Consider the following 25,290-nt stretch of genomic DNA (forward strand, 5'->3'; position numbering starts at 1 on the left):
ACCTGGGCGAAGAAGCCCCTTCGGCTGCGGCGGGCGTACAGCCACCTCTTGACGAAGAGTGCTCGCAGCTGCTGCCAGGTGAGCCACCAGCCGGTGGCCGGGTCACCACCTCTCCCCTCCCCACTCAGAAGGTCTGTCTCCTTGGGCTCTGGAGGACAGAGAACATGAAAATCAAGTACGTGGGTGAGTGTGGGAACGAAGATAGGTGTTTTGTTTAACTCAATTCACTCACAACTCATACCAAATGAAAAAAAATGACAATGCCTCCACTGTTGCAGATACATTGCAGCCTGTGTCTCTACTACTAGACTAAAGGATAGGGGATCTGGGCCAAGAGTCTGTCACTTAATTCTGGATCTGACCAACTTAGTGTTCACACACAGCACACACAAAAAAGACAGGAAGGGATTGGATTAGAAAATAAGTCACCACCCGGAGTTTGTACCTTGCTTGCATGGTCTTTTCCTGCCTTGGAAAGCCATGCAGAGAGAAAGGCGCAAGTCAGTGCAGATCTGGAACATACTGTACAAGTACAGACGCGTGCTCACAAGCACGTTTGCATACACACACACACACTCACTCACTCACTCACTCACTCACTCACTCACTCACTCACTCACTCACTCACTCACTCACTCACTCACTCACTCACTCACTCACTCACTCTACTGGTCTGCATAGACAGTTATAAGTGTGTCGGTGTGCGTGTAGGGGATGATAGTGGTGCAAGGATGTTGATGTTCACCTGGCTCCCGTTCCTCGGGTGGGTCGACGCGTCGTTGGGGTGGTGCTGTGGTCGGTCTCTCAGGCTCAGCAGGGTCCGCATCTACGCCTGTTTCCTCTGCAACTTTCAGGAAAATCTGGTTTCATGAAGACACAAGGACAGAAAAGAAAAAACACTTCAAACAATGTGTGCCAGGTGTCAAATCTTGGCACTAACATATATTCCACACTTCACTGTGATTGTATGGCTTATTTAGTGGAGTTTTCTGTTTTTGCAACTGATAAAACTCCTAAATCACCAGAAAGTGCAACCCTGATTAAGCAAAAGCTAGAGTATGCTGAGTTTAAAAACTACAACAATGCTTGTGTCATGTCACTGTTCATGTAAGGGATAACGGCCGACGAGCTGTCCAGTTCTACGAAGTTAATGGACGCTGCGGGGCAAAGAACACCACGACGCGGAGTTGCTCCGCAGAAGTCCATTAAATTCGTAGAACTGGACAGCTCGGAGGCCGTTATCCCGCTTATCTCCCGTTTACAACATCGCAACATCGCAACATCGCACGTTTACAACATCGCATGGAACGGCGATTTAACGTTTCTACTGGGACTACGTCCAAGGTGTCCGGTTATATGAACTTAATGTACACCCCATTAGCCAATCAGAAAACAGTATTTCGTTCCAGAGGGAGATAAGTTTGTATAACCGGACACCTTGGACGTAGTCCCAGTAGAAACGTTAAATCGCCGTTCCATATCAATGCTCTTGAATGGTTACCATTGACAACCAACGTAACGTTTATTTTTTGACAGCTAGGATAATTTGAACCAAGATGGCGGCGTGTTGGGACAAGTTAGTGGGCAATGTTTTATGTCAATTAAGCTATCTACACGACACGACACAATTAAGCTATCTACACAACTTCTGCGGCGCGTCGTGGTGTTCTTTGCCCCGCAGCGTCCATTAACTTTGTAGAACTGGACAGCTCGTCGGCCGTTATCCCTTACTTATTGTACACCCCATTAGCCAATCAGAAAACAGTATTTCGTTCCAGAGGGAGATAAATATAAATAAGGGTCTCCTATAGAACTTATGACATAACTTAACTTTACTAAAGCTATAACTGACACTCAAGAACTAAACATGCACGTACACACAGCCAAGCACAATGCGCATGACACTGCCTGGACATTCCTTCCTCTTGTGCTTGTGTACCCATCAGACTGTCACTAAGCCTCATGAGTATGTATCAAGGGCAGTCAAGTCACAACATGACTCCACAGGTAAGACCTACTTTCTTTGTACTGATCATCGAACCCGTCATTGAACCCGAATCCCTTGTCGTCAACCAATCTACACACGGTGAAAGCAATGCTTAACCAAACCAGGTTACCCATGTGTTGTTTTTTGAATGTGTAGTATAGTTAGTACTGCTTGACATTAAGCCTCTGACAGACTGAATCCTCTTATGACCCTCCCAGTGTGCCCATTCTTGCGTGTGTGTGTGTATGTAAGGTGCGTGTCTCCACATGCCAGTTAGCCTGGGCTCACCTCCTCCAGGGTGGTGTCTGAGAGGCCATAGCTGGTGATGCCCATATCAGCCTGCCTCTTCTCCAGCTCGGCCAGGAAGAGTGCAAGGCTGCCATCCTCCCCTGAGCGGTGTGGCAGGTTCAAGATGGCCTCCCTGCCCAGGTCCTGCACCAGCCGCGCCTCAGGCATGTGATGCTGAGCCAATGCCACCAGGGCGGGCACGTCTACACACGTGAAAGGAGATTACAGGGTACACAGCATTGGGGATGGAGGGGAACATATCATATGTCAGAATACAGCCGGGAGAACTGGCAAGTTAAGTCGCATAGCATTTACAATATTTTACATGAAATGATAGAATGCATCATTTAAAAGACCTACCAGGGCCATTATCCTCACTTCCTAGTCCAGTGTCATCACTTAGGGATGAATCACTGTCCTGAAACACAATTAGATAGAACGAGCCTTGAGCAAAGCAGCATGGGTACACAACTTTGTTGTGTTTACATAACTCAACTGGACAACAGCGTCAGACAGATTTTTATTTTAGTTTTGAATTTTAATATGAAAAAAATTCGAACGACTTTTTTCCTGAAACTATGTCTGATCGGATAGTTAATGACTAATGTCGCTACCCTTCACCTGTTAGCTGTGGCTAATTAACCTAAATTCTGTACCTTGTGCACTGGGGGTAAAGAGATCTTTCCAGCGCTGGCACTTGTGCTTGGCGATCTGCTGTCCAGCTCCTTCTTGACCACGGTGAGGTAGTACCCTGTGCCCAGCTTGGCCTTGAGGTAGAGGGGGGAGCCACAGCAGCACAGCTTCCCCTGGGAGATGATGGCGATGCGGTCACCCAGCAGCTCCGCCTCGTCCATATAATGGGTGGAGAGGATGATGGTGCGGTCTGAGAAATAAACAAATGAGAAGTTGTTTAAAATGTTTATGCTGCTATTGTTCACATGGTACACCTAAACATTGTTAAGACATGGGGCCCTAATTTCATTGATGGGCAACACAGCTGGCAACACGCAAAGTCCTCCATGCATGATTTTTCAAACTTATTTGAACACATTTTGGGCAGACCTCCCCCACAAGAACCTCCCTTTGTGACCAGAAATGTGTTGTTTGCTCTACTGTCGAACAATAACTAAGCTCCATGAGTACGTTAATAAGGTACAGTTGAATCATTGTGATTGGCTGATAAAGAATGACTTAATTGCCACATCCTCTAATTACTCAACCTGTTTATGCTTGATTGCACCCTGCTTTATGAAATTAGCAAATATAGGTTCCCCCGCCTATTCTCACTGCATGCTTGCTGATGCGTGAAGACCATTCGTGGGGCTTGTTGCCCTATGAGCCGATTGTGTTTACATGTCTGACTTTGGAACTGAAAATAAACCCCTATGCTATCACAAAGCAAAAGCTCAGAATTGTATGTTGGCTGTTTCAGTACCTTTGCGGTACTTGAGAAGCAGGTCCCAAATGCCCCGGCGGGAGTAGGGGTCAACTCCAGCAGTAGGCTCATCAAGGACCACCACCTTTGAACCCCCAATGAAAGCAATAGCCACGGACAGCTTCCTCTTCATTCCCCCTTCGCAAGAGAGAGTAAAAACAGCAGCATGAGGAGTTACCCAGAGAGTCTAAAAAGCACTCTCTAGCAGGCAAACACTAATTCACATGATGAAGACAGCTACTATGGGAGAGCGAAGCAGTAATATTCAAATGAAACAACATGAACAACATTAAATATGGCTGTCTAATGGGAAAAAAACGATGTGTACCGGACAGGTTACGTGTTTCCTCGTGACGCTTGTGCAGCAGTCCCACATCATCCAGCAGAGAGAACACCTCCTCACGCACCTCATCGTTATCCATGCCCTTAAGTCGGCCATAAAACCACACATGCTCCTCCACCGTCAGGCTGGAAGCACAGTTCAGAAACAGACAATGTGAAACACATGAGAGGTGTGTCATCAGTCACTACATTGTTTTTTTGCCAGCTCAGTTCAGATTTCAATACAATTGATCTGTTTCATGCAACACTGGTAGTTCTGGTGGTTTTAACGTTATCAATAGAAGGTTTTGTAACATGTACGTTCTGAAACATTCTGTCACACTGTCAATCTTTACTCCTTATAGTAGGAGTTTAAAAGCTATATTTTTTGTCATTATGACAACCTTGCAACTGAAAGCCAACACACAACACCTGGGTGGACATGGGGGTGACTATTTTAGAAGCTCTCACATGTCAAAGAGGACGTTGTGCTGTGGGCAGACACCCAGAGTTCTCCTGATCCAGTCCATGTCAGTGCGGATGTCCATGCCCCTCACATACACCGACCCTGACGAGGGTGGAAACAGCCCTGTCAGGATGGATCTGCCAACAGGGGAGAACACTGTGTGAGAACAACCAATATCCTCCAGCTGTGTGCCTGTCAATCACTCACACCACACTTACATTTAGAAAAAATACATTTGGGTGCTCCCCAAGCTTTAAAAAAACTGTAAAAATCTATTGATAAAATATGTATCTGGGAAGCATGCATGAAATTTTGGAATCTTTGCTTAGTTACTTTATATCTCTCTGTATTTGCATATATAACACTTTACACAACTGCAATTACTATCAGACACTATTTGAAAAAGCTGATGACCACATGGTAAACAGAGGACAGCTCACAGTGTGGTGGTCTTTCCTGCACCATTGTGGCCCAGGAAGGAGGTGATCTGCCCCTCATAGAACTTCATGTTGAGGTGATCGACAGCCAGTTTCCCCCCCTTCTTGTAAATCTTGACAAGATCACAGATGGCGACACCCAGAATGAGGTTCTGAGGCTCTGGCTCTATTCGTGCTGAAATATCCAAAAGAAAAACAGGAGGTTCAGGAGCTGAGTCCAATGAAAACCTTGTTTTAAATCACCACTTGTTTTTTAAATTAATAGATAGACAAGTAAATACATTAGTAAATCATTTAATAGAAAAAGGTACATTATATGGCCAAAAGAATGTGGGCACACCTCATTATTGTGTTCTGGTGTTTCAGCCACACCCATTACTAACAGGTGCATAAAATCAAGCACACAGCCATGCAGTCTCCATATGCAAACGCTGGTAGTAGAGGGGGTAATTCTGAAGAGCTCAGTGAAATGGCACTGTCACAAGTCACAAGTCAGTTTGTGACATTTCTGCCCTCACTGCAGAGTTCCAAACTGCCTCTGGAAGCAACATCAGCAGAAGAACCGTGTGTCGGATACTTCATGAAATCGGTTCTCCTTCTGTCACAGAGACACAGCTCACATATGGGGAACTAGGCATGTGCATCTAAGTCACTGAAACACCTACAATCAAGCCTTTAGGCAGGCAACGACTGTGCAGGGGAGTGGCCTAGTTGCTCCCCTCATAACTAGTTGTTTCAGAACTCAGAACAAGCAAGCCTACTCTTAGATTGACTTAACAGGACTCCAATTACTGCGGCTTAACAGCCCAAATTACGGAGCCATTCTCCAGGGTGTTGCAATGACTTTCCGTGGCCAAGCAGCTACATACAAGCCTAAGGTCAATGCCAAGCGTCAGCTGAACTGGTGTAAAGCCCAGCGCTACTGGACTCAGGAGCAGTGGAAACACGTTCTCCGGAGCAACGAATCAAGCTTCCCTATCTGGCAGTTTGATGGACGAATCTGGGCTTGGTGGATGCCAGGAGAACGCTAGCTACCTCCTGGAATGCCTAGTGCCTACTGTAAAGTTTGGTGGAGGAGGGTTACTGGTCTGAGGCTGATATTTAGGGATATCAATCAATGTCATAATGCATGCATTGCGCAATAATGGATATCAATGTCCATGGTTCTGGAATAGGATGTCCTACAAGCTCATATGGGTGTGGTGGTCAGGTGTCCACATGTTTTTGGCCATATAGTGTATTTATGTGACATTGTGTGCAGAAGCAGTGTGGTCTCACCGTCTGGCTCATGCCTGGGGGCTGGGGGAATTGGCATGCCCTGTTCCAGTGGCTGCCCACCCCAGTAATTCAACTGGAAGATGAAGTACCACGGCTTGGGTATCCCAAACTCACCTTAGGAAGAGAGAAAGAAAGAATAAGAGACAAAAACAAATGAAAGTCTGTAGGGAGATAAGAAATAAATCAGTAAATGAGCATTGGTGCAGAGACCTGAGAAAGGATCTTAACTGCTGTCTCTTTCTGTTAAAATGTCAGTTTTTTAGTTTTTTTCTGATAATTATATTATAACTGGTCCTTACCAGGGAAAACTGCCTCAATGTACCAAGCAAGTGCACCATAGATAAATGCATCTACATAGAGCATCACGATGGAGGTGAGAAAGTTGTAGGTGTCTCCCTGCGAGGGGCTGGAGTTGACGTTGAACCACTGGATGCCCACACCTTGCTCCTCATACTGGGAGAAGTACTCACAGCCAAAGCCGAACGCCACCGGAGACAGAAAACTCTGTGAAAGAGCGGAGAAACATGCGGCCAGTTTTTCCCCAGTGAAATATTTCATCTACTCAGCTCTTAGGGAACAGTGGTGTCTATGTTTATCGATTTTTAAAGAAGAACACTACGTGGAGAGAGGATGTGAAGATTTTTGAACACAAACTGAAAGAAACATTTTCAGCACAGAGTAATAATATGATTCTTAGGGTGTGATACATGGCAAGGAAGTGATTACTGTGCAGTTATAATAGGGGAAGTGATAGGAAGTGATAACTTTGCTATAATAATATTTTAATATTTATATCTGCCCCATATATGTTTAATGATGTATGTAAAACTGAGAGGTTATCTTAAAGCTCAGCATTAGTCAGAACGCAGCTTCAAGTCTCTGGGAAACAGAGCAGGATGTGACAAACAAGCATAGTCAATGCCTTACAGCGCCATTGTTCAGCTGATCTTATAAAACCGGTTCACTTCCATTCTTTTTCACAACCAGCGTTTCACCGCCTGACGTCTCCAATCCAGGCAAATGGCATGTTACCGTGTAAGTGCGCGCTCTGGGCCTCTCCTGTTTGACAACAACAGAGGGCTTTTGTGTGGGGCATTAGGAGCACAAACATGGCCTGTCTACCAGGCTCGCTCGCCAGGAGAGGTGCGGTGACATCACTCCATGAGTACGTGTGACTTCCACTAACACAAGCAGGCAGCTGCCACTGACTGTTTCAAGGGTTATTGGGAAATTCGGGCAGATAGGGAGATAAGACAGACACTGATGTGTGGGAACACGGCATAATAACACAGGAAGAAGAGTCAGAGGAGAAGAATACAGACAATGACACTAAAGGAGGGGCTGAATATTGTGAAATATATATATAATATAATACTGTATTTCTGTATGATTTCGCTTCTCTGGGGTTTCTATGTGTTGCTCGTCTTTGGGATGGAGGATATGAGCCGGTATTTCAGTGGAAGCTCAGCAGCACCATAAAACCTCGGGTCATAAAAACAGCCCAGTTACGGCTCTTGAACTGGTGCATGTCTCTCAGACATAAAGAAACAGAGAGAGAGAGAGAACAGCAAGGATTTCAGCGTGCTTACTGCAAGGACGCGGTGCGTGGTGGTTAGGTGATCTCTCCAGGCCACGCACGGCACATAAGGTAGGTAGAGAGAGAAGTAGATGAGGCCCCCGCACGCAGACGCCAGGTTTGCCCGAGAGAACAAGGTGCTTATGAGGAAACACAGCATGATGGTGGCTGTGGCAAAGGCAGCCAGGAAGAAGAAGACCACCACTGGATTACTGTACGGCAGGATGTCCCCGGTCTAAAAAATTCACAGACAACAAAAAAAAAATCACATTTGAGTAGGTTACAAAAAAGACGTGGAGCAATGCCATTGCTAAGGCATAGGCAGAGATTATGCATATGATTATATACAGATCCGATTAGGACAATATCATTATGACAACAAAAAAAGGGGGAAAAAACATATTTGTAAGCATTAAAGCTTGCTGGATGACACACACCCACCCACACACCTTAAGGAGAGTGACGAGCATGCCGGCACTGATGAGGAAAGGCACATAGCTGCTGATGAACCAGCTGACCCACAGCGTTGTTGAGCCCAGGCCCATAATCCTCATGGTCTCCTTTAGGCGCGCCTCCTTCTCGTACACCACACATTTGATGATCATGGCCACAGAGTACATCCACGCTGTCGTCATGAACATAGGCAGGGAGCGGTTCAGCACACGCAGAAAACTGCAGGAAATGATGGTGATTGGGGTGAGATGGGATATTATTAGTTTGACAGCCATACCAAAAATATACAAACAAACTAAACACTCCAGGCAAAACAAATAAACCAACAAAAACAACTAACTCAAAGACAAAAACAATCCGCGGAGACTGCTATTACAGTAAGCTAATTAAAGATATTTATAGAGGATACTTGGGTGTGCAAATGAGCATGCAGTGGAAGCTCAGAAGTGCACTTCTGTTTTTGTTTGTGACAGTGGCTCTCTAAACTTGTCTCTACTGTGTTCCTCCCTTCCATTACTGTTGTGACAACAACCAAAGGCTGCACACCAAACTTACCACACCAAGATAAGAGGAGATTTTCTAACAGAGACACTATTCCCACCTGGCTCTGTTTGTGTGTCGCACAAGTTTTAATTTCTGTCTAAAGTACCTCTAACTAACACCTTACCACCAACAGCAAGCAGTATAATAAGCAGCAATTATAACCCTTTGATGTGTGTACACGTTTGAAGTGTGTGTGTGTGTGTGGACGTGTGTGTGTGTGTGTGCATGTGCATGTACGTGTTTTTGTATTTGTGTGTATGTGAGAACATGTGTAAAGGTGTGTGGTTTTCGGGGAAGTGTGTTCAGTACGTGTTTCCATGTGTAGGTGTGAACTTTTTGGGAAAGAGGGGCTGAGTGTGTATTGTGTGTGTGTGTGTGTGTGTGTGTGTGTGTGTGTGTGTATGAACATGCAGATACACGCAGCACTCACACGTCGTCCACAAAGCACGGGTAAGGCATCTGCTGCAGGTAGATGCCTGTGTTCTGCTCCTTCCCCGTCATGACTCGAGCCAGCGCCCGCTCCACCAGGTCCTGCACATACACAAAGCCGCCCCAGATGTAGCGCATGTCACTGAAGGGCTCGGCAGCTGGGCCCGGATCCCAGAACCTGCAGGCAAGAGAAACAAGTCAGTCCAGCAGAACAGATGTATTACACTATTAAACAAACGGAACAAACAATACAAGGACCATTCATCTCTAAAGATTGTAAACAAAACATTACACACAAAGGTTTAAGTGGGTAATCAGTTTTAAACGTCATGTTGCATGCAACTATTGTGAAATAAATATACAGCCGCGGAAAAAATTAAGAGACCACTTCAAAATTATCAGTTTATCTGGTTTTACTATTTATTGGTATGTGTTAAAGTAAAATGTACATTTTTGTTTTATTCTATAACCTACTGGCAACATTCCTACCAAATTTCAAATAAAAATATTGTCATTTAGATCATTTATTTGCAGAAAAATGACAATTGGTCAAAATAGCAAAAAAGATGCAGTGTCTTCAGATCTCGAATAATGCAAAGAAAACAAGCTCATATTCATTTTTAAACTACACAATACTAATGCTTTAACTTAGGAAGAGTTCAGAAATCAATATTTGGTGGAATAACCTTGATTTAAAATCACAACTTTCATGTGTCTTGGCATGCTCTCCACCAGTCTTTCACATTGCCGTCGGGTGACTTTATGCTACTCCTGGCGCAAGAATTCAAGCAGCTCGGCTTCTTTTCATGGCTTGTGACCATCCATCTTCCTTTTGATTGAACCAAAGCTGACTGGAGGTCCCTAAGTTCATCTTCTCTGATGAGTCCAATTTCACAGTAGGTGCAAGACTCTGTGGCTTGTAGGCTTCTCCAGGTCTCAGTCTAACCATCAGACGACCATGTGTTGGGCAAAGCTGAAAATTGGACTCATCAGAGAAGACGAACTTAGGGACCTCCAGTCCGCTTTGCTTCAATCCTTATGGTCTTCTACAAACCTCAGCCAGGCAAAGTACAACGTTGTCCTGGAAGAAAAACTTGCTTCCTTTTGCTCTGACAATGTTCCCCAACTCTGAGAAGTGTTTTTTCCAGCAGGGCAATGCTCCATGCCACACAGCCAGGCCAGTAAAGGTGTGGATGGAGTACCACCAGATCAGGACCCTGTCATGGCCAGCCCAATTTCGAGACCTGAATCCCATAAAAAACCTCTGAAATGTGATCAAGAGGAAGATGGATGGTCACAAGCCATGAAAAGAAGCCGAGCTGCTTGAATTCTTGCGCTAGGAGTAGCATAAAGTCACCCAACTGCAATGTGAAAGACTGGTGGAGAGCATGCCAAGACACATGACAGTTGTGATTTGAAATCAAGGTTATTCCACCAAATATTGATTTCTGAACTCTTCCTAAGTTAAAGCATTAGTATTGTGTACTTTAAAAATGAATATGAGCTTGTTTTCTTTGCATTATTCGAGATCTGAAGACACTGCATCTTTTTTGCTATTTTGACCAATTGTCATTTTTCTGCAAATAAGTGATCTGAATGACAATATTTTTATTTGAAATTTGGTAGGAATGTTGCCAGTAGGTTATAGAATAAAACAAAAATGTACATTTTACTTTAACACATACCAATAAATAGTAAAACCAGAGAAACTGATAATTTTGAAGTGGTCTCTTAATTTTTTCCGTGGCTGTATAAGTAGGTCCATGGACAATTCAATTAATGAGCACACATAGATAACTAAACCTAATATCCATGATTTGTCCACTTCTGCTTACTTGTCTTTGATCTTATTGGTCCGTGTGACGTCATCTATATCCATGCGTATCTTGTATGACACGTGAGGTGGGAGGGTGGGAGCGGAAGGATCTGGAAGGAGGAAAACTATCCCAGCCCAGAACTGCCTGTCCTCCAAGAGCTCAAGAGCCCTGTCAATCATGTGGCCCTCTGTGGCTGTGCCCTCCAGTTTATCTAGAGAGAAGCACTGTGGGACACCAAGAAGAGAACAACACACACACACACACACACACACACACACACACACAAAAACAAACTTGGATGAATGCCTACAATGTTCTGAATGATCATGGCGTGGCTACAGGTCATGTTAGATGCATTTTCTTTCACCAAACTGAGTGCATAAATAGCACCCATAGGAAGCAAACACCACATGTATGATGAACAGCTTCTCAAATCCTTTAATTAGGGAACTACTCGGCAGACCTCAGCAGTAGCCAAAAGAGGAAGGCTTGGTAACAGCAACAGCTCTTTCTGATGCCTAAACTAAAATAATACTTGAATTCTCCATTACAAGACACACGACAACCTCATGCCTCAAATTCAAGGCTTCCAAAACGGCATGATACTGTAAATGTGTGCATTTATGTATGGATGTGTATGCGTATTCGTATAGTGTTTCGCGCATGTGCACCAATGCTTGAATCAGTGGCATACTTCAGTGATCAGGCCAAGGGTGCTGATGGAGTTATTCACGTCCTGGAAGACGTCGAACCAAGTGGGGGGAGCCCCTTCCCTGCGCGGTTCTTCAGGTGCTGGCGTGGACAGGAAGCGGGCAATCCGTGATGCTGTCCAGGTAGTGTTCTCCAGCTGCATGTTCACCAGGACCGCCACCTCTGGCCGCCTCAGCAGGTCCTGCCGGCGACGGGGTGTCCATTTAGAAGATAAGGGGAGAGACAACAGAGAATGAATGACAGCAAGTCAGAGTACAGAGTAATCAGCCTGGAGGGAGAGGTCTTAGCAACACGGTTAGCGGACAGATATACTGTTTAGACTAGCAGTGAACAGATCAATCCCCTAGAAACATGTTGAACTTTCCATAGTTTGTGCAAAAGAATATCTCCTGCAAAATTACTCACAGTTCAAATCCGTCTTGTCTGTTACAAACAACTATTTAGAATAAGCTGACCTTCAGAAGACGGATCTCTGGACTGCTCTCCATGAAGGTCTTCACACGAGGCCCAATTTCTTCCCAGGCCCCCTTTAGGTCCTCCAGAATCTGCAGGTCCTGAAAGGTCTTATTTACCTGGGGAATACAGAAAGCATGCCGGTCTTGATTCAGTTTTGATCATTCTTGATTGTTCAGTGTGCAAACACAAAGCAACCGTGGATTTTAATAAGGTCTTCCATTGTGCTCTCAAATGGTACTGAGAAACATTCTTAATAAGCATTCAACAGCAGACAAATGCAATTACACATATAACTTTCTCCCTGCAAATGTGTTTTGAAAGGGCTAAATGCCTGCTTAATTACAAGTGTGGCATGTAGACACAGTGTAAGTAAATACCAAACCATAAACCCGACACTTCATATGCAATTCACTTGAATATGATTTGGTCCTGGGCATGTGCTGAGAAATGAACCCAGTGTTTCTCACAGGGCACAGACTTTGCTATGGTCATGACACAAAAATATTCCAGAAAGTACTGTATGTTGTCAATGTATATGGCACATACAGCATCAAATCTTTCTCTACTGTGGATGAATTATCTAGGCCTCTCTGAGTCTTTTTAAGTTTAAGAATTCAGGCAACACATAGGACAATACAGTTCACACAGCACCTCTTTCATGACCTCCCGAATTGCAGGTGTGTCTGGCGTGTACAGCAGCTTCCCAATGAAGAGGGGCTTGATTCCTCGCCACACGATGCGGGAGAGGGGGTTTGACTCCAAATTCTGAATGACGCTTTTACAGAAGGGAGCTATAACAAGAACAGGTGCAGAGTTACTGCATGCAGGAAAAGCTCTCTCACCACCACAGATGTTTTTGACTTGTTGGAGGGTTAAATGAGGACATATTTTACTCACTGGTGACATTGTCGCTCTCTATCTCGTCCTGTTCCGTGCCGTTTCGGCCCAGGAAGGACTTGATGTCGTGGTTCTCGTACCAGTTGAAGGAGGGGATGCGCTCCACGCCACCCTCAGGGTGGCCGCAAACGATCCGGCTGAAAGCACGGAAGCTATTCAGCGGTGCCTCCGAGCGGTTCTCGGGAGACAGCAGCCTCAGCTCTGCGTTCAAGTCAGAGAAACCCGATAACCCTGAGAACTGCCACAAGGAAGAGGGGAGATGGCGGTGATATGTACCAATATGGAAATGGGAAATTGCAAATTTGTGCTGGTTTTATCTTTATCATATGATATAGGCATGGTACATTGTACAATCAACATACGAGTGAGCTGATTGTAATATATGTGAAAAGTATAGTTGACAAAAAGTGTATAAATAAATATATATATATTTTATGCTAGTCATTCAGAAATAGACAGATGATTGAGTGAAGGGGACAACACAACATAAATGTTCTTACATCATCCAAGATGGCAGCAACTTCTTGAGACACAGAAGTGACGGCCTGGCTTAGAGCCCTTAGTTCTCCCAAATTTGCTCTAAGTCTTTCTCTCTGAGGGGTAAAGGAATGAAATGTGAGCATGAGAAAGTTCAGAAATGAGAGAGAGAGACCTCAAGATAGTTGTAAAATAGCACTGGATAGAACGACCAAGATTACAAGATGCACCATTGATACTAACTGGATACATTCATAAATGTTTAAATGATAAATATAATTTTAAAATAATGAATTACATAGGCCTTTTGTATAATGCAACTCCAATTGACCAATTTACACATATTCAATACATCATTTAAAAAAAACAACTAAAAAAACAAACAAACAAGATAGCAAACAAAGAAATTATATTCCCCAACAAATCATGTGAAACAAACAGATACAGAACACAACATTTTGCATTTTGCATTTTGCGCAGATGCATAACGCCATTCACTAGCCTAGGACAAGACAGACAGACTCTCTCAGGCCCTGCTCCCTTTAACCACAGTCAGTTAAAGACCAATGCATGCACTCTCAGCCAGAGAAGACAGACAACTTTCCTCCAGACACAGTGCTGAAGACCACTCCCATACACTAAGACCACTAAGCTCGCCAAATTGGATTACCATGTCAAACAGACTGGCACTCACTCTACAGGCAGACACTAAACACCACAACTTAGTGCCAAGTATTTATAACCAGACTCACACACTTAAACAGCCACTTAACTATAGCCCCTTTTCAACAGCCTGCTTAAAGCCTTTTTTTTATCTGACAAGATAAGCATTAACATGTTGTACATGTTCTTGGAATTCCCTGCTCTGACTTTAATGCGTTTGAGCCAAATGTATACACAATAATGTAGTGATGACTCATCAGTGGGTTTTCCCTCTATCTGCTGGGTATCAATGATTATGTACACATTTTGACACAAAACCTCTTCATGCATCTCTCACGCATTTAAGATTTTTTTTTTTAAACCTTGCTCCCTGTCTTAGTCTCTGTTAGGTTCCTCGCCATATTAATAACAAATTGATTAAATGATGTGCCTCAACGAAATCTGAGATATTTCATACGGGTTTCACGGAACTGACTTCAAAGGGTGTTCAAGTGCAATTTTCCACGTGGTCTGGAACTCTCCATCATAGGTAGATATTTTGTTAAACATCACGCCTCTGCTGCTGCAACACTGGCATACTGTCTGAACTTGCACACTCTGGCAGCATAATGCCGGCTTTGTTTGGCTGAGTGTAAACAAGCCAAGCCATCAATATGAGGCTTTTCTTAATGGCAATATACCAAGATTTCTGTTTAAACGGGGCTAATGTGTAAACAGACAGTGGGAAACTAATTATAAATGCCCAGAGTGAGAAACTGACCACCACCAGAAATAGATCAAGAATAGAATTAGGCTTAGACGGACTTGAATACTGTCCACTATGCAAAAACTCGGTTAGAATGTGTCTACTGCTTGTTAAAAGAAAGCCAAACACTGGTCATCTCACCACACTGAAACACTGATCACTGTAGCACTCACAGAAAACTCCTTGACCCAGTGACACAGTCAGCCAAACCATTGATTCATCTTTTTAAAAAGGGATGACCACACAGATATACACAATATATACAGATATACACAATATCCTCCTCAACATCCTCGGAAATATCACCAGGATTGACCAACATGACCCGACCCCACCCCAACCCACGCAACCTCAACCACACCCAGGCTTCAAGCAGTGGCTTCTGACCGTAAAGATCTTGCTGTAGTCCAGCTGGGAGAGGAAGAGCTGCTCGGCCTGCTGGAGTGTGTCCGGGTCAACTGCACACAAGTTCCCCTGCAGCACAGACATGGAGTCTCCCTCCCCTACGGACAGAAATTGCTCCAGCAGAGAGGCGTTGCACACAATGTCCGCCAGACGCATCCCTGCCCCAGAGAGGGACACCTTAGGGGGCAATGTTACATATGGCAAAGCTGTTATACAATATAATATGCACAATGTACTGTACATGCATGCAGATACACACACAACATGTATGTATATACATACTGTTTATGTGCTCTTTGACAAAATTTCATACAGTTATTTTCTAAATAACAGCATGATGCAATGAACACATATTACCACTTGGCCTGTCATACACACATTAGGGGGACTGGTGGAACCAGATTAAAGATTAACCTCAGGTAATGACATTTTTTGAATATTCTGGAAAAGTTTGATATAAAGGCCCATACAATGGTCTCTTGTCCAGGATGTTAAAACTCTCTATTACCAGATCACATTTTAAACTGTGTTTTATACTGTGTATGTAGCTAACACAGTATAAAACATCTGATGGGACTCAAACTACTTTAGAACAAGGCATGATTGTTTGTCACAACTGACTGAGCGCAGGTCAGTGGGAGGTAATCCCAGGCGGCAGAGGAGGACAGAACACTTACCACCTGGAAGTTGAGTCGTGCCCTAAGCAGTGCATCAAGGGCTGGACGTGGAAGGCTGCCATTGGTGAGAAGGAAGCTGGAGAAGGTTTCATTTGATCGCAGGTATTCCCCCACAGGCAAATCTGATAGACAAACATTCGCAGTACAATACAATTAAAACGTATGCTGGGAAAGACCAGATAACAGATTTGGTGTATCCTGAAGAAAGCGCACAGATTAACCTCAGTGTACTTCTTAAATATCCCTGGGGGGGGGGGGGGGTAAATAACTGTCAAAGCAATAATGTCTGTTGAGACTGATAAGTGTCAGGCCTACTAAGAGTCACTGTCCTGGAGTCCTATTCAGTGTACTTCGCAGGACATCACTGGCGGACTTAGCATTAGGTTAGCATTAGTGTGTTATATGCAAGACAAAACGCCGTACTTGGCCAGGCCTCGGGCCGCTCTCCAAGTCTCTGAGCGACATCCAGGAGCTCCTGAAATCTGGAGAAAGCAGTCTGGTTGCTGCTGTAGGCTAGCGTGGTCCTCGTTTCCAAAAGAATCCGTGAAAGTCTGTTGCAGGGTGGAGACACAAACAGATACATTAACTTTGCATGACTTTTAGCTTATGCAAAAAATAAATACTGAAGCTCCGATGGACATAAATTAGCATGGACACTCACAGAGCTTACTATTTCTCACTATGTGTATAACAAACAGGCCCTTGGTAAATTTAGATACCTGACACGTACAACAGAAACATACGTTCCACAATTACTCTACTACAAGTACCATTACTTTACAGCTATGTGTTTGTCTCCATAGGACGTGGACCCACATTGAGTTGTCAAAGTTGCCCACTTGGCCGGGTGTCTCTCCAGGTGTGGGTTGGTGGAAGCAGGGATTGTTGATGTTGCATATGATGCCCTGAACCCATGCCAGCGTGCCGGCCGAAGGGAGGGCTTTGTTTGGGAAGTGACCTGAATAAAGATAGGTGGTTAGGCTAATGGAGAACCACTCAGCTTCCACAGCAGCTTGTAAACTTGCAATGACTATTTTAAGACAGAGAAATGATAATGACTGTTGGGATTACTGCTTTTGCCTTAAAAATAAACACAAAGAAAAATACGACACAGCACATGACACAAGAGAAATAACTAGGGGGCACATAGATCTTTCTGGTCTAACAGAAGAGAACCATGAGAAATTGCAATAGGGTATAAAAGTCAAAAGCAGAATGACGTTGCAATCCTAAGGAATATGAAGGCTAAATTCAGCTGTGTGTGCCACTGCATAGAGAATCACATGGTCACGAATAAACAAACAAACTTAAACCTCAAAACTCAACCTGTGCATGGCACAGAGAATTACTCTCACCTAGCTAATCAGCTTACACAATCTGCTAGCCTTTATAACAGGGGGAAGGGACTACTAGGATCCAATTCCAAGCAATGGAGCGTGAGAGAGCAAAGAACAGTAGCACAGACAGGACTACTCACACTGCCTCTGTTTGTATGGGGGGTGGGAGCGTCGCACAGCGATAAGGATGAGGAAGAGGAACAGGGGCCAAAGAAGCTCAATGAGCAGCTGGATCTGAGAGGAGAGGAAGGCTTGTTAAACAGAGAACCTTTCTATTTGTCATGGTTGTGCAACAACCCTGCAGAGCAGAAAAACACAACTGGCACCACTATAGCTCCAAGCCAGTTTCACCAGCTTTAGGCCACAAAACAGACAATGACCCACTTGAAATGTCCCCAGGCAGCTTCCTTACCTAATGTCTCTACTTAACAAAGACTTCTTTTGAGGGGGACTGAACAGGTAAATACAAGTTAGCTTAGCTTGTTGTCAATCATACTGTTTCTGCCTACTCTGTTTACATCACAACAGGACCAGAAGAGAGATGTAAAAGTTCCACAGTTAAAATAGGGTTGTTTTACTTATTAAGGAAACAGACTGTTTTTTTTTTGTAAAGCAGGATTATGATTAAGGTTTTTGTAAACACTTTAAAACACAACCTTGTGGCCACCAACTGAATTTAACAAAGCTCAAACAATCTCAGTTAATCGTACTGAACTTATCTGCACATTGCTGAATTCAAGTGAAGAGACTTTAATTACCTTATTTCTCCTACGATAGGTGAAGTTCTTCCAAAGCAGAAGCTGCAACTTTGTGCAGATCCCCATGGTGCAGAGCTGGCAGCTATTGGTCCATAGTTAGAGAGGGGACCTGGGAAGACAATTCACTCGTGTTATCTCAGGACTCTGGAGATGTAGATCAGTATATTTATTCAGTTACAATTGCAATCAGGCTCACTTACAGCACAAGGATGAAAGTGAAGCCATTTCACTAACATCCCACAGGGTTTATTTATGATGTATCTAAGTCTTTATCTAACTCTGACACCATAAATGTTTATAACGTCAGCAAGAATAGCCACTTAAAGTTCCTTTGTGTCATCCGAACTGCGCTTTCTGGGATGCAAGGATGTCAGTTTTACACAGGGTTGAACAAGCCTTCTTATCACCTCTGAGCTCACCCAAACATAAACAAGAGGTTCTCTCACTTACCCATGTAGGTCTAACACATATGCAGACTAAGTGGCGTCAGCACGTAATAACAAGGTAATTATTAATACAAGGCACTTGATTAATATATTCATAAGTCATTAACAGTGTTTCTAAATTAATTCTGTCATTTAATGATCCAAATACATTTAAAGAGGCATCAGCAACTGATAGAATTCATTTTAAAACACTGTTAATGACTAAAGAAAGTATTAATGAAGTGCCTTGTATAAATAATTACCTTGTATGAATAAATGGTGAAAATTATGGTATAAACCATAAATGGTGAAAAACTGTTTTTTAATGACAGACAGATGATTCCAATGCTTGTAGGTCTAAGAATGATTAACAGAATCACCCGTGTCATAATGCCAAACCCTTAAATAAAACTTGGATAACAGTGCCAGTGGAAACCCTATGCATGACTGGAGGAGATGATCTGCTTGGGACGGCCAGTCACAAGTTGATTTCCAAATCCTTGTGATCCTTATTGGCTTATGTGGCATCCAGGTAAATGAATCTTGACTTATCTGAACATGCAAACAACTAAACTGCATTAGGCCTCAAATTCGGTGAAAGGCATTAAGTGAATCAGTTACAAAAGATTCAAAAGAAATGGTTGCGTTACATCACTGCTTCCGAATATCTTTCAACACATGTTTGCAGTTTGAAATTCATTAGCAAATTTCAGATTGCCAGACTTGGCAGGTAGGTAGTACTTACTTAGGTTGCACTTCCTATACCAGTCCACAATGACTGAATGACAGTGTGTGTGTGTGTGTGTGTGTGTGTGTGTGTGTGTGTGTGTGTGTGTGTGTGTGTGTGTGTGTGTGTGTGTGTGTGTGTGTGTGTGTGTGTGCGTGCGCGTGTGTGTATATTGAGGTGTATTGGGGTCAGGAGTAGTGCCCTACATGCACGTGCAGCAGAGACATGTGTACACATTCTCTCTTCCTGCATTCTGAACTGCAAATATGCATTTATATCAAATGTACATCAGTGAATAAGACAACTCCTGTATTTAATTTGCTATGCCATTTCTCTCAGTCACACACATACCAACACTTTCCTGTAAGTGTGACATAAATATAAAGATTACATGATACATATTGACCCATGTCCTCGAAGCATCAGGAGCGGTGCTTTTTTCTGGCTGAGCAGTGTGTCAAACTATCTGAGCACCAGCTATGGCAAAATGTCTAATTGAGCTGAAGGAGCAGAACAGTATTTTCTGAATACTCAGTAATGTTAATTATTCTCAATCACGAGCAATACAAGCCAGTATTGGCAGGGGGTGCACAAATAGGATATTCCTGAGGTACACCAGTGAGAGAAAACACACGACATGCATTGCACACGAAGATATGACAATTTGAAGGATATGCTACGTCATGATGACATTTGCACGACTTCCTCTTTTGATTACAAACAAATATTTCATTTCTTTCCGTACATTATAATAGGAAGAAACCAGTCAATAGACCATCAGATAGCCGTATTTCAAACCCTTTCCCACGGTAACGTATTATTCTCACGAATAATAAAAAAAACGTCCGCTGAAATATTTTGGTTCTGAACCTGTCATCAAGACGTTGTTTGAAGAGTACAACGATGCTACCGTAGCTATTATAACTCGAGCGCAGCCAAATAAGTCTATCTGTTATATCTGCCAATTCTATTCTATTGGTTGCATAATCAACATGCCTTACCGTAGGGTCAAAAACTGCCACGAAGTTTTGGATTCGGCAGTAAACCTATCCCAGTACCAGCTCTTTTAAGTACCCAAATACAGTCGCTACGTAACCCATAGAATCAAGATATTTACTTTGTATCACTTGCTACTAGAATTAGTGACTACTGTATTTCCGTCCCCTTCTTGACGTCGATTGGTTGAGGGAGAATTAGGGCAGGGCCCATGCTTACCGGCTTTACATTTCATTGGCTGCCACACTGGGACGCAGGTCTATTTTGGTGCTGGCTCAAGGATCAGAAGGTAGGTAGGCTACGTCTCATTTACGCAAGGTCATCAAACAGGCTAATATTTTGTAACCTTTCCCAATCTTAAATACATAGGAACAACAGAAGATTCATTCTTAATCTAGCCACAAAAAAACAATAGGTTAACTTTATTAATTAAGAACTATAAATGGTACAAAATCAAATGATATGGAACACCCTTTTTGATGAATATTTTCTTCTGGAATTTAAAAAGTACAATGAAGTTAGCACCTGCATATGTAACCTAAATACAGATGTGGAATGTATAACATTTTCCCCCCAAGAATATTCAACCTGAGCTTGTTCAGTAGGTTTATGGTTAATTAAATGTACCTCAAGGTGTATGTACATTAATTAAGGATGTGAGGATGGGGTCCCATTTTTCTCAGAGTCAAGTTTACCTAGAGAGGAATTAGTACGAATATATGCCAAAAGATGAGGCAATGGTATCAATTATGAGTGTAGTCCAGCAGAATGACAGTCAGAAACTGAATCTGTCAGAGTTAGAGAACCGAATTGTGGAAAATTACAAAAAATACAATCTTTTTTCTGTTACAACGGAGCAGCAAGAGGACCAATCATACTGTGTCGAAAACAAAAAAATATGCTAACACTATCTGATGTGGTCCTGTAAAGAGATTTCTGTTAGATGAGAGGATATGAATGTGTTGGTTTTGGCAGTAAATGGCAAGGCTGGATACTAAAGCCTGGAAGCCTAACAAAGTGGAGAGACAAATACAATACATTTTGTTCAATGTTTCTATCATGAAGCATGGCCTCAAGGCAACTGAAGGTGAATTGTAGAGAAAGAGAGAAAAAAAAGTCTTTCTATGTTTGTGTCCTTTTATCCCCATTAGTGGCCCACGTAACCCTGGTCCTGGTCATAGCCATTATCATCCATCTCGTCAGGCATGTCTTGAAGTTCACCCTTTGGGCAGTACTTGGCATCGTAGATTTGGCGGCCCAGACCAAAGTTTTGCCCTCTCTGGCTGGCACCCTGATTGGAGCCCATCTGCAGGGACATAGTGGTGTTGTCACATTTGTCCGTTCCCAGCTTCTGGTCGTAAATGGCTCGTCTGGTGCCAGGGGCAGTCATGCCAGCCTACAACGATGTCAGAGGTGTAAATTTGGAGAAAATGATGTGTTGTAATACATATATGTAATAATAATGTATATGTAATATTAACAAGCTACACTGTAAGTTACACTGAATGTATGCAAAGATAGAACACCTGGCTTGCACCCTTGTTGGTGCCCATTTGCAGACCAATAGTTGAGCTGTCCATGGGTGGAAGAACATTAGCCTTAGGGTCATACAAATGCCTCCTGGTCCCATAAGCGTTCATGCCCGCCTGGCTAGCACACTTATTGGTTCCCATCTACACAGAAGAAGAACAAGGAAAGGGAATAAATCAATCACTTTTGGCAGGATGCTCAACTAACACATTCATATCTGTTCATATCTGTGTTTAGTACCTGGAGGCCTATGACACACTGCCCAGCCTTCATCTTCTCCTCGTCAAAAGCCCTCTCCTGTTTGTCAGCATATTTCACACCAATTTCCACCCGCGTCTGCACTCCTTTTGTCTTAGACTGTCAAGCATCACAAATAAGGGGTTGCGCAATGACAGTCACATAACTCACAGCCAGCAGTCATAATGCAGGGTGTACTGGTCTGGATTCTAATAAATAATGTTACCATGCCAGCAAGAGCCAGGAGAGTTGTCTGGACTTGTGTCATGTTCCCACACTCAAACAGGTCATTGGCTTCGAAGATGTCGTGAGGCTTCAGTCCGTATGTTGTTATGGCTTTGGTGAAATTACACAGGTTCTCCAGCTAGGAAGGAATAATTTAGTTCAATACTTGATATGGCTAAGAAGGCAATGCACATAAGTTTGGTACAGCAGAAAAATGTACTGTCAGGGAACATTTCGGTGTGCAAAACAGTAGCCTACTATTTTGGGACCTTTCTAATTACATAAATTCTGTGATCGTTGTCCAGCCCATAAAACAGTTGAAAAAAAGCTTCCCTATAATCTTTCTACACTTGACGCAGTAGCAAAAAATGTGTAACCACTCACAGGCTTGCATATATACACAACGCGTGACTAATTTATACCCTGCTGGCAACTTAGTTCAACAACAGCTGCAAGACTGACTTTATAAAAACCCTGATGCATGAACAACAGCTCCAAATTACAGGTTGTGACAAACAGACTCTGCTCAAGCAAGCCTTGTTGCATTTTCAAAGATATTCACAGTGCCTACGGTTAACTCCACTTGGGAAACTCTCACAAGGCAGTTCACAGCATTTCTGTGAAACCTTGAAAACCTTCCATCAATACATCAGCAATGAACTGTGTTAAGTTTCACATCTTGTTTGAAAAACCACCCTAATGATTCTGTTCTTTTAATTCAGTGCATGCCTCAATGTTTCTGCTGGTGTTTTTGTTTTCATTTAAGGTTGCCAGTTGGCTGACAGAGGGCCACTAAATTGTGTGGGCAACACTTGACAGAACACCAATGTCTGCGCTGACCATGACTAACTTGTAATCTCCTGGTCAGGTCCTAGATTCACAAAGACAAAGTATGATTTGTGTAGACTTGATTCAAATCTTAGACAGGCTCCAACTGACTACCTGGTTAGTAACTGCATACAGCATCCTCACCTGTGTTCTTGATCTGTGATTAGGTTTGGTAAGGTGAAGGTTAATTATTTCAAACAGAGAGCTGTGGCTTACCTGGTGCCAGTTTAAAGATGAGTTGTTAGTTTTCTTCACGGAGCCGGGCTGCAATTTATTAATTAATCTTGACATGAAAGGGTAAAACAAAACAGTTCTAAGTTTTTTCACACTGGTGAAGTTGCTGTGAATTCTACAAAGACTGCATGGCAGGCGTATTGAGAGGGATTGTCAAATTGAAGTGTCCGACTCACTGGCACAGAATGATGCCATTCTTTAGGCCCTTCTGGAAGTCATCACCAATGCTGCAGCCTGTTGTGTCCTCAATCCAGACGCGGAGCTCCTCTTCCTTCTGCAGGTCATACTTTTGTGCAATCTGGGACAAAGGATAATAAGGCATGAATTCAAAAATTGTCCTCTAGAAAAATCTTTTGCCTTACCCTTCCCTACAACTAACCTTGACGGTTGAACAGTCAGATGAGGCCACTTCTTGATTAAACTTGTGCATGAATGACAAGACTAACCCTACATTAAGGAGATCATTACTGACCTTAAAACCCTAATTAATGTTTTAGTGACCACATAGGAAGTGAACAATTTTGACGGTCATAGGCCCAACATCTTGTTTCCTTTTTAGGCAACAGCAAGCTATGCTACTGCCTTTGTTTTGAGTAACAACACACTTGCACTGCTCATCCACTGACCAGCAAAACATGAATCTGAGCCCAAACCAAATATGTGTATTATGTGTCATAGTCCTTAAAACCAGTCTGGGAGTGGCCTAACTGAAATTCACATTATACTAAGGGCAGCCATAAGAAAATTAAAGGGTTTTCATTTAGCATTAAACTGAATACATCGACCAGATTAGTTAATAGTTAATCTCAGAACCAGTTCTAGTCCAACCACATTCACCAGTTACAGAAGGAACGTAATGATCCCAAAGCTATTTGGTGATGGAGAAAGCCCTTCTCACAGGGCTGCTGAATCTCAACTCTCATCAACCAGCATTTAGGGGAAGTTGAAATCCCAAAAGTGTTTCAGAAAGGAGACGTATGACGAAGTTCTAAACAAATGATTTTTGTAAGTTTATTTAATTCTGACCTTCATTTTTAAGACATGAAGGTGAAAACGAGTGTACAATTCGCAGTTAACATACAGTATAAACTGCAATCGAAGTGAACTCGAAATCCTTCGAAATGTGAACTACCTGTCATTCAGTGAAAGTAGCATAAGACCGACATTTAACCATGTAGCCGAGATCAATTATTCAAAACGCGTACGTTCTAACTTGTGATTTATATAAGCTAGTTTGATTGCTAAGTTGTAAAGAATAAAACCTCACTTCGCATTTCATTCACGAAACACTTCACCGGATGTCTGAATAGCCTACTTTTAGAAGGAATGCACAGGGCAACGCCCAGATGCTCAATGTTAACTGAAAATTGTATGTTCTTTACTTTTCTCACCAGCACTCTAAAGGAAACCCTGCGTATGGTAGCATGCGTAAGGGAATACGGCATAGGGGGATTTCAAACAGTTGTAAACTTTCATTTTCATATCTGACAAAGAGTATAAAAAATGTAGGCTATGTCTTACTTTGTTTTTGACTTCTGCAGAAAGTCCATAGGCTGGTCCCTTGTTGAACTGATTTGCAGCCATCACTAGATGTATATAACCAGCGACAATAGACAACCTCTCAGAAGACCACGCGCTGTGAAGATGGCGAGCAATTTCCTTCCTATTATAAAGTTGGTGTGAAGATTTTTTTTCATAATGGGCGCTGTGCAGTGTGTAAGCTCCTCCTTGTCTAGGACGTGATTGACATTAGAAAGACCTTATAAAGGGTGTATGCCTTATATGGGCGGATGATCTCCGTCAGTGTTACATTTAACACTTTCACGAACACTTATTTATTTATAACCTGTGATTAATATTAATAAGGATATCCAGGACACATCTTCATTTATCTTCAAATCCAGTAAATAACAAGAAAAACTAAAATCTCGG

General features: G+C 42.9%; 2 protein-coding genes across 2 annotated transcripts in view; both read right to left on the reverse strand.

The window, feature by feature from the left end:
* abca7 (ATP-binding cassette, sub-family A (ABC1), member 7) overlaps window positions 1-20,425 on the reverse strand; it is a 39,684-nt gene extending 19,259 nt beyond the window's left edge. Inside the window, exons 1-28 of the mRNA XM_080860515.1 lie at window positions 20,310-20,425; window positions 18,157-18,265; window positions 17,539-17,632; window positions 16,878-17,019; window positions 16,485-16,612; window positions 16,062-16,183; window positions 15,367-15,561; window positions 13,595-13,687; window positions 13,095-13,332; window positions 12,849-12,988; window positions 12,197-12,313; window positions 11,725-11,922; window positions 11,049-11,254; window positions 9,215-9,391; window positions 8,238-8,460; window positions 7,802-8,023; window positions 6,512-6,716; window positions 6,213-6,326; window positions 4,938-5,109; window positions 4,503-4,634; window positions 4,039-4,178; window positions 3,711-3,848; window positions 2,932-3,158; window positions 2,636-2,693; window positions 2,276-2,478; window positions 746-860; window positions 446-469; window positions 3-148 (exon numbers count right to left, since the gene is read on the reverse strand). Coding sequence (XP_080716641.1) covers window positions 3-148; window positions 446-469; window positions 746-860; window positions 2,276-2,478; window positions 2,636-2,693; window positions 2,932-3,158; window positions 3,711-3,848; window positions 4,039-4,178; window positions 4,503-4,634; window positions 4,938-5,109; window positions 6,213-6,326; window positions 6,512-6,716; window positions 7,802-8,023; window positions 8,238-8,460; window positions 9,215-9,391; window positions 11,049-11,254; window positions 11,725-11,922; window positions 12,197-12,313; window positions 12,849-12,988; window positions 13,095-13,332; window positions 13,595-13,687; window positions 15,367-15,561; window positions 16,062-16,183; window positions 16,485-16,612; window positions 16,878-17,019; window positions 17,539-17,632; window positions 18,157-18,222 — 4,035 coding nt within the window. The 5' untranslated portion in view covers window positions 18,223-18,265; window positions 20,310-20,425. The remainder of the gene's footprint in view (window positions 1-2; window positions 149-445; window positions 470-745; window positions 861-2,275; window positions 2,479-2,635; window positions 2,694-2,931; window positions 3,159-3,710; window positions 3,849-4,038; window positions 4,179-4,502; window positions 4,635-4,937; window positions 5,110-6,212; window positions 6,327-6,511; window positions 6,717-7,801; window positions 8,024-8,237; window positions 8,461-9,214; window positions 9,392-11,048; window positions 11,255-11,724; window positions 11,923-12,196; window positions 12,314-12,848; window positions 12,989-13,094; window positions 13,333-13,594; window positions 13,688-15,366; window positions 15,562-16,061; window positions 16,184-16,484; window positions 16,613-16,877; window positions 17,020-17,538; window positions 17,633-18,156; window positions 18,266-20,309) is intronic.
* A 278-nt stretch (window positions 20,426-20,703) lies between these two features.
* On the reverse strand, window positions 20,704-24,996 carry LOC308360369 (calponin-2-like). The gene is made up of 7 exons (XM_080832275.1): window positions 24,880-24,996; window positions 23,535-23,656; window positions 23,341-23,407; window positions 22,298-22,435; window positions 22,075-22,191; window positions 21,831-21,977; window positions 20,704-21,700 (listed from the first exon to the last, which is right to left on the reverse strand). Exons 1-7 carry the CDS (start codon window positions 24,940-24,942, stop codon window positions 21,452-21,454), a joined length of 903 nt encoding a protein of 300 aa, XP_080688401.1. The 5' UTR covers window positions 24,943-24,996; the 3' UTR covers window positions 20,704-21,451.
* Window positions 24,997-25,290: the final 294 nt, after the last annotated feature.

Source organism: Sprattus sprattus (assembly GCF_963457725.1).
Source record: "Sprattus sprattus genome assembly, chromosome: 2".
Classification (NCBI taxonomy): Eukaryota; Metazoa; Chordata; class Actinopteri; order Clupeiformes; family Clupeidae; genus Sprattus; species Sprattus sprattus.